At 39.5% G+C, this 13,172-nt stretch overlaps 1 protein-coding gene across 7 annotated transcripts in view; it reads right to left on the bottom strand.

The window, feature by feature from the left end:
- DCLK1 (doublecortin-like kinase 1) overlaps positions 1 to 13,172 on the bottom strand; it is a 369,212-nt gene that overhangs the window by 78,666 nt on the left and 277,374 nt on the right. For 2 of the 7 annotated variants that reach the window (XM_011993011.1, XM_011993010.1), the window contains exons 1-2: positions 8,530 to 8,881; positions 7,519 to 7,613 (exon numbers count right to left, since the gene is read on the bottom strand). In XM_011993011.1, coding sequence (XP_011848401.1) covers positions 7,519 to 7,613; positions 8,530 to 8,548 — 114 coding nt within the window. In that variant the 5' untranslated portion in view covers positions 8,549 to 8,881. Of the gene's footprint in view, positions 1 to 330; positions 3,498 to 6,226; positions 6,230 to 7,518; positions 7,614 to 8,529; positions 8,882 to 11,208; positions 11,218 to 13,172 lie in introns of those variants that run through there. The other 5 variants (XM_011993009.1, XM_011993008.1, XM_011993012.1 and 2 more) reach the window with 4 other exon arrangements.

Here is a 13,172-nt window from a genome sequence, read left to right as displayed (position 1 = left end):
ACACAGATACTTACAGAAGCATACCCACATACACACCAAGCCTGGCAAATTTACATAAACACCCAAACACCTGTATAGATATATGGCCACATATGAAAAATTTAGCAGTCCAAGAATTAAAATATGTGGAATTTTCAGGAATATTATTCTATATCTTCATTTACTTCCATTAAGAAATCTGACTTGCACACTTCATTGTTTTTAAGTTTAAAAAGGAAAGAAAGAAAGAAAGAGAAAGAAAGAAAGAAAGAGAGAGAAAGAAAGAAAGAAAGAGAGAGAGAAAGAAAGAGAGAAAGAAAGAAAGAGAAAGAAAGAAAGAAAGAAAGAAAGAAAGAAAGAAAGAAAGAAAGAAAGAAAGAAAGAAAGAAAGAGAAAGAAAGAAAAAAAGAGTCCAATCATGTACAGATCTTCAGGACATGTGTTGGAAATTCCACAGCTGGTTATGTAGGGTACATATATAGTACGTTAGTGCTGGTTCAAACGGTTTTAGAAAATGTTTTTTGGATTCTTAATATTTAGATGAGCCAATATATGTGCACAGGGATGTATACAAATGAGAGAACCTGACACTTCTTAAAATTCTATGACAGTACGGAAACAGTGTAGATTTTTCCCCCTGCCTAGATGATTAAATAAGACAAAACACACCATGTGGCTTTCAGAACTATAGTCTTTTGAGTTCACACTGAACTTCACACTTTATATATTTTTAAGTTTTGCACTTCTAAAATGCTGAAAGCAGGGAAATATTCCTAATATCTTTTTCTACAATGTCTACGTCTAAGAAAGAAGTGAGAGCAAGTGAAAAAGTATCGAACTTTGAACTACAGCGCGATGTCTTCAGAGCACATTTAGGATTATCATTAGGACAAAACTGCATGGCTATTGCTGAAGTGCTCCCTGCTCAGTAGAACAATTTAAAAATTCATTGCCGAATTTTTTTATAAAGAATTCTATAAGTAAGTCAATCATAAGCGCCTATAAATCACCAATTCTGTTCCACCAATGAACTGAAAACTTCTGGTTTGTTGCTAAGAATTTTTTATTTCTGCTTTAGTTTAATAGAATTATGTTTTGCATAAAAAAGAGATCTCAAAGACTATAAATGGTGTGCTGTTTCAATCTCTGAGGGACTTTACTTTCAAAAAGTAAATGATATATATAGCCCCTGAACAGTCCTTTAATAGAAGTCATATGTTCAAGAGATTAAATGCTGTGGAAAGCACTTCCCTTGGAACTGCTTGAATGGAAAGTTGGCCATGATATCTATCGGCAATTAGTACAAGTTCAGTTTCTTTTTGCCCTGTCTAAACAAAGCCATGGGTTCTATATCAATTGGCAATATCTACCACTTAGAACAAATAGCATTTATTGGACCTTTCTAGAAGTAGTTGTCCATAAGATTGACAGTGCAGGGAAGTTAAAATTATTGGAATTTATTTTTGTTCTGGACCATCTGACCCCACCAGATTTAAAGTAACTGTTCCACTGCTTTCTTTGCATTTTTGGCAATTTAGTCAAATACATACTAATCTTTTATGGACTCAACTGTATTAAGTAATGCATTTTACAAAGACATAACTAAAACAGACACCAGCATAGGCAACCTCACAGATGTTTACTGTTTCAGCTAAAACAAAGCAGCCTTTTGATCTCAGCAGGAGTCTCTGGTCATTTCTATTGGAAACAGTTTTAAAACCTGAAGCCTGGAACAGGTATTATTATGAACTGTTCTTTCAAGATGGAATGGTTCAGTTTGCAGCTCTTGAATAATCTGCCAGAGAAATGTCTTTCTCTCCAACAGACAGCATAATGAGGCACTAATTATTATAGGGCTAGCTAAGTTTTCAAATGCTGTTAGATTGCCTGGATGTTTTTTCTTCTTCTTCTTCTTTTGGTTGGAATATTTTATTCACTTGTAAAGTGAGATGGTAACATATGTAACTATAAACCAGATGGTGAAATTTGCTAGTTGAACAATTTATCAGGGAGATAAATCAATAACATTTAAAATAGCGTGTGACAACTGAATTTCTCTCCATCTTGAATCAAACATTTGAAAATTGTTTTCAAGTAAAATTTGAAAAACAATCATGTAAAAGCCTCGAAATGGCATCAAACATTTTTAATTTGTCACCTACTGAGATATGTCAAGCCCGGAGAATATCAAAACCATGCTTCACAAGTCTTAAATTGTTAGTGTTTGAACTAGTAAAAGTAAATGACCGCTAGGATATGGCTTAAATACAATAGACTATACATATTAAATTAATTTTTAACATTCAGACTTAAAATAATTATTTTATGTTTAAGCAAAGCTGACTATAATTTCTAAAAATAGAGGACTAGAAGAGCAGAATTAGTAGGTTAATGTTTAACAATGGGTTATAATCATAGACTTAATTGGTTTAACACAAAAGGAGTTTTGCATATGAAAATTTCCAAAACACCAGCAAGATTGAGAATTTTTCAGAGTGGAGATTTGGATACTCTAGGCCTGATTTATACAGCACCATTTAAGTGAATCTTGCTTTTCAAATGGATTTCCTGGAAAAAGTCCAGATACAATTTTTTTTAGGTCTGTATGAAAAAAAAAAAAATTCCCAGCTTTAGTTTTTACACATTTAAAAAATTATGTATATGATTGTAAGAAAAAATTATACAATCTATAGCAATGCCATTAGCCAAGTTCTTCATGTTGGCATATAGCTTAAGCTAAATTTACACTGTTTCTACTAAAATAACTTTAAAAAATAAAATTTACTTGACAACAAAAACAAGGAAAGTTCCTAACGCCTAATTTTAGAGTCTTTATGAGATGTGTCCTTGTCATAATTTTTCTTTTTCTCTCAAATATACTAACCCACAAAACAATAAGTAGCTTTTTCTACTGTCTAGGGAGAAAAAAATCTACCCAAGCATTTTTATTATTTTGCAATAAAAATACCTCTAAAAACCAGCAATTCAAATTTAAAAAAACAACATAACCTTAAGAAAAAATATGCCTACTAGTGCCATTTTAATATGCTTTGCAGAAAGTACAGAAAAATTATATCTCTCTGCCTACTTATAATTAAGAAGAAAACTCCATCTACGGAAATTCTGGCTCTATATTGCCACACGATTAGTGTGTTCTCGTACTCAATATTGGGTCCGTAAATGAAATTCATCTAGAGCCAGGCGCTGCACAAAAATCTCAGCATTTTGTGTTCAGATTCTCCCCAATCAAATCAATGTGGGAGATATTTTTTAAAATCTTTCAATTTCAAGGTTGAACATCATGAATATAAAATGCCTACATATTTACTTTCATATGATTTGGTCTTTTATCATTTCAAGGTATGCAAAACTCTTTTGTGTATTTTGCTGTTAGACTTTTGCTTAGGAAATGTGAAACCTTCACCCAATCACAAACCATATACATTGCTCCATTGTTTCGTTTACACTGAGTCTCCTACTGAATCCAAGTCATCCGAAGAGAGGGGGCGGTACAGGTCCTGCAAGATGAAGGGCGGTATAGATTTGTTTACTCAACTTTCTTGGGTGCCCTGTGGCTCTCGTGGGAGCAACACTGAATGGGCATCCCCGGTTTCTAATATTATTGACCTTTTCAAGTCACCAACTTGGAGTAGGAGGAAAGATAATAATAGAGAAACCGTCTAAATAAACAAAATGGTGCTGGTTTCACCTTATTAGCAAGAAAATGCCTCTTGGTCTATTCATAATCTTTCACCTTCCTTGATGCCCGTTGAGTTGCATAGCCCCTGAGGTCTGTGAAGGTCACCTCCACTACTGTGTGACTAGGCAATTCTTCCTTGACCATTTCCTTCCCATTCTTGGTAGAAAAGGAACATGCTTACCTCAAGATACAATAATTTATAAGGAGGCTCAGATGGCATTCAGCAAATTCTGGTCCCAGAGCAGCAACTCAAATGTTGTAGTTGCATGTAGCATAAAACCCAAGAAAGCATTGCTTTCTCAAAATATTATGTTTGGACGACAGAAAGAGTGCAAAATTAACCCACCTCACCCCAAATCCCTTCCCAATGTTCTTTCCCTGTTCTCCAACAGACCACTCACTCATCACCTCCTCTCTCTTTTCCTCCCTCCCCTTCCTGCTACTAGATCTCAATTGGTAGCCAGGCAACCAGCTCAGATCTGCAGAGAGCGTCTAGAGTTGGCTTTTCTCCTGTTTTGTACCACCCACTCCTCACATCATCTGACTGATCAGATAATCTACAAAAGTCAGTGATGTGGGAGTATAATGGGGAGCTTCATTCAGCCTACATAACACAACACATTTCTTCCTGATGGATTAAGAAATGGGACCAAAAAAAGTTCATGAGTGGGAAAAGAGTCTCCAGGCTCTGCTTCTGTGACCAGTCAAACGCCTGTAGACAGCAACTTAAATAACTCTGCTTCGGAAAAATAGGTTACTTGGTACATTGCCACGAATATGCTTATGAAGAGAAATGTCTGGCATGCAGGTTTTTCATTGTATAAGACTATTCCAAAATGTCAAGAGAGGTAACATAAAAATGTGATTTTAACAGAAGAAAAAAAGGTAATTAAATTTTGTAACTAATATAAGTAAAAACTAGATTTTCTTATTTGTGAAGAAACCAGTCAAATGTCTCAACCTTCCTTCTGAAAAAACACCTTATGTTCCTGTATTTTTAAAATAGGGGCAAGGTGTGTGCGCGTGCATATGTGTGTGTGTGTGTGTGTTGGGGTGAGGGTAGTCAACTCATTTTCTTGGCTATGTTGCTAGGCAACACAGAAGGAAAAAATAGAAGTAGCTACTGTTTTCCAATCTGCAGTAAAAAGAGTTAATTTATTCTTTGAAGTGTCTTCTTTTAGCACATGCCATCTTTCACTTATGTCAGTATTTCCTGCATAGGAGTATAGCCAACCATTTGAGAAGACCATTAACCAAATTTGAAACAGGATTAGTTTTTAGGGATCTTCTAGGCCCATTTTAACTGGGAGGGATTATTTGATGCAGTTGCCTACATGCTAAGATGAAAGCTCCTCTGGCTAAAGCAGCTGGGAATGCCTTCATACACTGACACAGCACATGGATGCGGACATTCATTTATGGCCCAAATTCAAAAGCCTGGATATGGAACCATCTTAGAATATATCCAGTGCCCTGCCTCACAACATGTGCTCAATAAGTGTTTTCAGATGGTATAAACCCTTTGTCCTCCTAAAACAAATGGGATTTTTTTTTCTCTCAAGTATGGTGTTTGCACTGATCATTTAAATGGTAAAATGAAGAATCTATAAGACAGCCATATCTTATAATCATTCCCCAAGTGCAGGAAATGTTAATTATATAAGCCAATAGCCCCAGAGCTGAATGGAAATTTTCTGCCTCAATTGGACAAAATCATACTAAAGTGGAAATACAGAAAGCAGAAGCAGCGAATTCTAGCCCCATTCCGCCAAGAAAGGGACATCTGAGCATAGCTTTACATCCCTACGATGGAGGTCTCCTCGATAAACGAGCAGGGAGAGAAGCTCCCATCAGCAGTGGGAATTCCCAATCACTCTTAATCTCAACAACTAAGCATAAATGACACCAATAAATCCTTAATCTGAGTTCAATTAGCTCAAAGTATAAAGAGGGATTTCTATGCTAGGTGTCCTCTAGAAAGCATACACTCTAAGAGAGAGAATGTTCTCAGAAAGAGGGCCCTTCCTGCTCTGTATCTAATGGCGGTCCCTATAGGTTGATGCCTCACTGCGTGATGTTTACAAGAAAAGAATGACTGACCAGCTCTTCCTCCACTCAAGGACAGGCCTTTAGGAGAGTAAATAAATTTGGCCAATTCTTTGAGTTTTTCGCGAATGATTCCAACACCTTAAAATCCCAAATTAGACTGTGGCCAAGAAAAAATCATAGTGAAAACACTCAAATGGAAGTAGAACAGAAGTATTGGACTTTCTATCTGGAAAGAGCCTCCTTGTTTTGTTTTGTGTTTCCAACGGAGACCCAGAAAAGATAACAGGCTTATCTAAGATACCATGGCCATTTAGTGGACAAGCTGGCATCAGATCCCAGGCTTCATCAAACACTCAAAACAAGCTCCACCTGACGCCAGATGAATCAGTGGCGAAAGATAACCAAACTTGATATTTGGTGCAACAGGCTCCAAAGGAGCTAGGGACCAAATGAATCTCCCTGCCCCACACTCTTAGACGTCTGGCAGCCTAAAGACACAACCTGTGCAGAAATCTTGAAGAGAGGGCCTTCCATCCTGGATGACACCTAATTTTATGGAACTCAGAAGTTTTATTTATTTTTATTTTTATTTTTATTTTTTTTTGAGACGGAGTCTCGCTCTGTCGCCCAGGCTGGAGTGCAGTGGCCGGATTTCAGCTCACTGCAAGCTCCGCCTCCCAGGTTTACGCCATTCTCCTGCCTCAGCCCCCTGAGTAGCTGGGACTACAGGCGCCCGCCACATCGCCCAGCTAGTTTTTTGTATTTTTTTAGTAGAGACGGGGTTTCACTGTGTTAGCCAGGATGGTCTCGATCTCCTGACCTCGTGATCCGCCCGTCTCGGCCTCCCAAAGTGCTGGGATTACAGGCTTGAGCCACCACGCCCGGCAGAAGTTGTATTTTAAAACACATATTAAAAGAAACCAAACTCAAGAATCTAGCATTTGAGTGCAGTAGACTGCAAGGAGTCCTCGCTTATTAAAGTGTTCGGTGAGCACCATCATGAAACCTCCCAGAAGCGTACATTCCCCCGACCTCGCATCTGAAATCAGGACCATAAAGGGCCTTCCGTTTTTGGCATTGTACCTCCCCTTTTGCCTCCTTCCCACTACTTTTATTTTTGCCTTGGTATTACTGGAAAAGACAAACAGTACAGGTTGTGACAGGATAAGAACAGTAGTCTCTCCAACCTGAAAGAAGCGCTAACCCTCACCCTCCTCCTTAGCATGGAGAAGCTAACAGTTTCCAGTAACTTTTTCACTGTGGTCTCCAAGCTCAGCCAAATTGCCCATAAATGCAAGTAGTGATGAAAAGGTGCTCAATGTGAGTTTCATCCACAAAAGCACGTGTCATAGGTTCCCATCCCCTACCTCATGGACCCTCTGCTGCTCCGGGGCCCCATCTGTACCATAAGCAATTTTCCACTAGAGCCCTCCCCTCCATTCACAGCACTTCTTCTTTCCCTTAATGGTGACATCTAATCAAACTCATCACAACTAAGAAGGCTTATAAACTAGTGCTAATAAAGCCTGTGCAGTCAGAACAAAAAGAGGAGTGTGTAAAAGTGAAGTAGCAAAGGTGCATTCTTCTGAGTTAAGATTTGGACAAGGTTACAGAGAAGCTAAAAGCCCTGAGTTCTAGCTAAACCACAGCAATAAGCAACTCCCCATTGGTCACCTCCTGTTCTAGCCTAGATATCACCTAGAGACGAGCAGCACAATTTGCTGGCACCTGTACCACTCTGCACCAAGGCTGAGACAAGTCTGAAACAAGCAGCTTGCTTATTTCCTTACCCTCTGCTTCCGCAGGCTTCCTGGGCTGGTGGGTGATGGGCTTGGCGACTTGCCTGAGCGCGGAGTAGAGAGCTGACTACCAGGGGTTCCATTAACTAGAAATACAAAGAATCACACACAGAGAAAAATGGCACGTTAAATAATTTTCATGACAAATCATCTCCAGGAAATAAACAATTAGAGAGAGAGCTGTGTACTAGAACTCTAGACACCCTTCCATGTGTACATTGAGGAAGAGCTTTGGGAAGCAGCCTTCAGAGAGTCACAGTTTTGCAAATCCTGTGTTTCACAGAGCAGTAGGTTACAGAATTATTTTTTAAGATGTACCTTTCATAACTTTCCTGATGAATGTATTAATGATGCCTTTAACTGTGCCAGCAGGGACTTTAGGAATGTATGGTCCTGAGACATTTTCAATGAGGTTCATTCTTAACTCTTCAGTTTAGCTACCTAGTACTACCCAGCAGGAATAAATATAAGCATAGATCACCAGTGACATTCCAATGACCTGATAAATAGATCACTGTATTTGTATAATTAATAACCCACTTCTAGAAAAATGTCCTGCATCCACCTGTGTCTTGTCCATCCCCCCAGCCTGATTGTGATGGACCTGACTTGAACAGGACAGTCACTGGCCACAGACGCTGAGAAACTCCTCACAGTTTCTCTTTGCTGCCTTTGAAAAGAAAAACTGCTAACAAGTTCAAATCACTGGAATTCTACCCAATTCTCAAGAGTTTTATGCATATTTGCACTAAACTGAACTAAAGCCACAGAACTCAAGTAAGCAATTCTTTTCTCTAAGTAACATCATCTCTGACAACAGAATGAAACACTTAAAGACATGGTTTTATAAAGATGTATCAGGTTGCCTCTATTTTACCTGTAAAAATGACAACATTACAGCCCCACAGTCAGTGAAGTAGAATTAACCAGGAGACACATAGATTCTTGAGGGTGCAAAATAAACGCTTTCCACAAGGGAGAGCAGCAATGCATTTCACTTACCTTCTATGAGTTCTAACATGGACACAGTCTTAGTGTTGGACCTGAATACCAAGGGCAGAATCCCGTCTCAGCACTAAGCCAAGCACCCGCGGAAACGGGAATTGGTTGGATGAGTTTAAGGATGGCTAAGGCTGCTCCCAGAGCAGGCTGAATGAGATGCAGGATTCATCAGCAGATGCCTTTTCTGCGTAAAGCTGACGTCTCCCAAGCAGCAGTGGGAGGTGCAGGTTCTGTCTTAGGCTACATCAAAGGTGTCAATTAAGCCTCTTGCCAACAGCAACCCCCACCCCGACACCACTCCCTCCCGGAAGCCCCGGTGCTGTCAGTACTTTGCACTGAATCATAATGAAGTGGCCCTGGGGGCAAGAGATCCAGTGACTCATTTGAAAATCGAAATGACAATAACTCTTCTAAAGCCTGGTGACTACCAGGTAATCCGGAAACCCTCACACAATTCAGTGGCAAGGTAGGATGTTTATTGATTTTTCCCAAAAACTTACAACCCTGGAAAGTGGGAAGCTCCTTGTTTTGTCATCTCCTCCAAAGACCTTAAAAAATGTCACATACCCCATGCTGCATTAATTTGTAGTTTTGCTTTTGAAATGTATTTGGCAACTCCTAAAAATAGAAGCCTAAAAAGCTATGTATGTTTTTTTTTGTTCGTTTGTTTGTTTGTTTGTTTTGCTTTTTTTTTGCAGAGAGAGTGAACTGGAAAGCTAAGAATGCTTTAATTTGCTTGCATGCCACTCTCCTGTCTTTGCTGAGTGAACTTCACGCTCGGACCTCATCACATTAGACTTCCTCAGCCAGTAGCTTCTAAGGAAGGGGCTCAGAAATAGGCAAGGATTAAAGACAATGGCAGAAGCAGAGTCTACAACTAGTAAGGAAGGGATGCCTTACTGGATGGCTGGAGAACACATTTTATGAATATATTTTCTTTGCTCACCCGCATTCTACTGCACATCTTTATGTTATACCTGAAGGCTACATAGATTGGCAGAAAAAATGAGCAAATAGGGAAGCAAACACAGTGTTAACACTTTTTACTTTGAGACTCTGATCTTACCCAGCTAATGGAAAATTAAGAAAGAGAGACAAAGGACTCACAAGAAAACAGTCTCAGGAATACTTTGCTTTAAAAAGCAAAACAAAACAATAAAAGTCTGTACATATTTAGTAAGTACCCATTATATGTGTATCTCAGTTTATTGAAGGCATTTTTATGCACCAGTCAATGCACTTAAACCTTTTATATATGCACATATATGCATCTATATGCATCAGCATGTATGTGTATTACATCATTTAACTCACACAATAACTCTGTAAGATTGGCAGTATCATTTCCACCCATTTTATAGGTGAGGAAATTGAGGCTTACAGATGATGAGTCATTTGACAAACAAATATGGAGCAAAATCTAACCTAGGCAGTTCAAAACCTGCACTCTTACTACTACCTTGCCTTACTGTGTCAGCCCTTTAGCCTACAGGTAAATCAGAGAACTAAGCTAGTAATTACAATAAAGTATTTTGAGAGGGGAAGTGAGGCAGGATAGTCAAGGAAGTGACCATGTTCTTGGGATGCAGCAGTGGTGGTGACCTCACAGCCAATACAATAAGCCTTGGCATTCGCATTGTAATTGAGCTCATGTAAGCAAAGCTATCTTCAGGAGGGACTGTCCCTTCTCTAGAGCATGTGCATTTTGATTTTAATTGTCATCAAACTGACCCTTTGCTCATTTATAGTAAAAAACACACCCCTGGGTGGAGATTTAAGATGCTAATGAGACACGTGATATATGAACATGCACGTACAGCTACAGCGCATGTGCACCCAGAGGACCAGCCAGAACATGCTTACTAGCAACACCTCTTCCCATCTCCTTATGAATTATCATGTAAGACTCTCATAAAGGGGGTTTCTCCAGCAATAATCAACACTGCCTCACCCTTACAAGCAGCTCACCCTGAACTCTCTCAGGGTATACTGTTCATTCTGCATCTAACTTTCAAAATACTCTTTTTCTTTTGCAATGAATGACTCTCTGCTGCTTCTCCTTGGCTGTATGTCTCTTGTTTAAATTCTTCTAAACTAAGAAGACAAGAGCCCAGGTATCACAACAGCCATCAACAGAAGTATTGGGTGTTGCAACTGGAATCCTAATAACCAACAGAGTCAGAGTTGGCCTATGCCCTTCATAGAGGGCAGTGGATACAGGAGTTAGCCTGGTGAAGCAGGAAGGGCACAATGAAGGAAAAGTGTCCTCAGCCCAGGGATCCCCTGTTTCAGGGCTGGATGCAAGAAAGGAGGCCAGTGTGGTGCATTGAAGAGATTTAAATAAGTTAGTACAGCAAGTATGTGCGGTGGGAGGGGGAGGAGTTTCAGGAATGAGATGGAGGCAGGGGTCACATAGTGAGCAGGGCTTTAAAATTCATGTTAAGGAGTTTGGTTTTTATCCAAAGGGCAATGAGAAGCAAAAACAAAACAAAACAATAAAAACAAAAACAAAAAAGATTTTAAGCAGGAGTCGCAGGATCAGGCTTGCATTTGAAAATGCTCTCCAGAGCTCTTGCCCTGTCAAGAGTGGATTACAGGGAAACAATACTGGGTGTAAGGAGAATGTCAAGGTAGGAGAGAGTGGGGCACATTTAAGGGTCCTACGGTAGAGATGCTGACGTGGCTGATCTAGGGTAGTGCCACGGGGTGGCGGTAAATGGAAACATTCCAGAGAAATGTAAGAGGTAAAAACTATAGAACTTGGTAATTGATTGGCTGTAGAAGATTAAGGCCAAAAGGCAGCATGGTTGCAAGGACACAGAGAGTTTGGACACTTTGAACAGAAGCACCTTAGGTGACACCAGTTCTGCCATGTAAGTTGGTACAATGTTTTCTGTTTTAGATGAAGAAACAGGTTTAGTGGCGTAACTTGTCCAAAGACAAACAGCTGGAAGATGGCAGAGCTAAAACTAGATTTCATTTAGGTCTTACTCAAAAAACTTCGCACTTTTCCTATGAGTGGCCGGTCCTGGCACCTCAAGGCATGTCCAGAACCCTCCTCGCGTCTGTAGGGCTAAGGATGCCTAGGCTTCTCTCTCTACTGCCGGGACCCTTGGATCTGCCTCCTTTAGGTAAGGTTGTTGCAATAGTAAAAGTGGTTTTTGCCATTAAAAGTAAAGCAAAAACTGCAATTACTTTGGCACCAACCTAATAAAACCACTGGGCTCAGTGCTTCTATTTGCATTGCCATCTCTAGAAAAATGAAACTCAAGTGCCAGACAAGTCATTTACAATCAAATGTTTTTGGAACACAACTTGTCTGAACATTGGGAACAGCCTGTATTCTTAGGGTCAGAGCTCTGTTCAGACTCTTCCTCTTGGCCGTGCAGAAGAGCATCAGCAACTTCTTAAAATGGTTCTTGACATCCAGAAAGCATTACACACCTTCTTGTTGAATCACTGCTGGGATAAATAATTTTCTTTCATAAATAAGTTTGACACATGTACTGAGTTCACTTGGTTTTTGCTCTGTAATGCCAGAAGTCTCTAAGTGCCAATAACAAGGCTTTGTTTCTTATTTAATAGAACTTATTAAAATTCAACTTAAAATGGCATTATTTTTCAGAGGCCCTTATTAAACAATTCTTTATCTTGAATGGGAACAATTAAACTAATATGGTTGTTGTTAAACAGCCAAGCAGGGCCGAACAATGAATTATTTCAATCTGAATCCACTAAACGCTGAATTAGTAAAGAACTCATTAGAATCATTGCCTTTACCCAGTTCTGGTCTCCTTTGCTTATATCTGTATAGGCACATTTTCTTATTTTAAAAAATAGGAAATGTCTTCCTTTGCTGTGCTTGTTACCCTTGAATGAGAAGTGCTTAACTTCAGGATGGATCATTCACTGATACCATGAGGACCAATGAACATCACTGGCCACCAAAGAGCTGTGGAAGAAATCTCACTGCGGAGCTGACTTCTATCCCTCTCGACGGTACACGACGCTCCTTTATTTCAACTCAGCTGTCACCCAAGCCTGCCAGGGATCCAACAGCATATACTGGTCACAGTGCATCGTTGAATAATACTCCTCAGGAAGTGTGCAGATCCGCTTTTTCCTTCATTATTTCAGACAGGTGAACCCACTCTTGTTCACTAACTGGAGCCACGAGTCCAGGGCTCTAGATATCAACGTATCAGCACACATAGTGTACACTTAATACATGCTAGATTCTTATTGCTCCCTGTCCTCTAGATGCTTATGATTAAATATCAAAGTTACTTTAACCATTCTAGAATTTGGAAATACTTGGCTTAATTTACAAATTCATTGTCCTTTTAAATGACTTTCCACGCATATGTAGGTTAACCCTTCTTTTTGCAGTTGCGTTCCTAAAAGTCTCAGACACCAAGTGAAAGCTGAAATGTTAGTAAGTATCTCAAATTGGTTCTGAAGTCAGAGAAATCTCCAAGTGAGACTATCTAATTAAAAGATGTGCAACTTTTTGGACATGAAATCAACCTTACTGTTTCCCTGTCTTCTTTTAGCACTTAAGGCGGCTCATTTATTTCTGGTGCTGCACTTGTCAAGATTTGGGGAGAGAATGTGTTTGCATATATGTGTGTGTCCTTGGGTTT

Source organism: Mandrillus leucophaeus, unplaced genomic scaffold (assembly GCF_000951045.1).
Source record: "Mandrillus leucophaeus isolate KB7577 unplaced genomic scaffold, Mleu.le_1.0 Scaffold421, whole genome shotgun sequence".
Classification (NCBI taxonomy): Eukaryota; Metazoa; Chordata; class Mammalia; order Primates; family Cercopithecidae; genus Mandrillus; species Mandrillus leucophaeus.
Note: the sequence above shows the minus strand (reverse complement) of the source record. Positions and strands in the feature narration are given on the sequence as shown.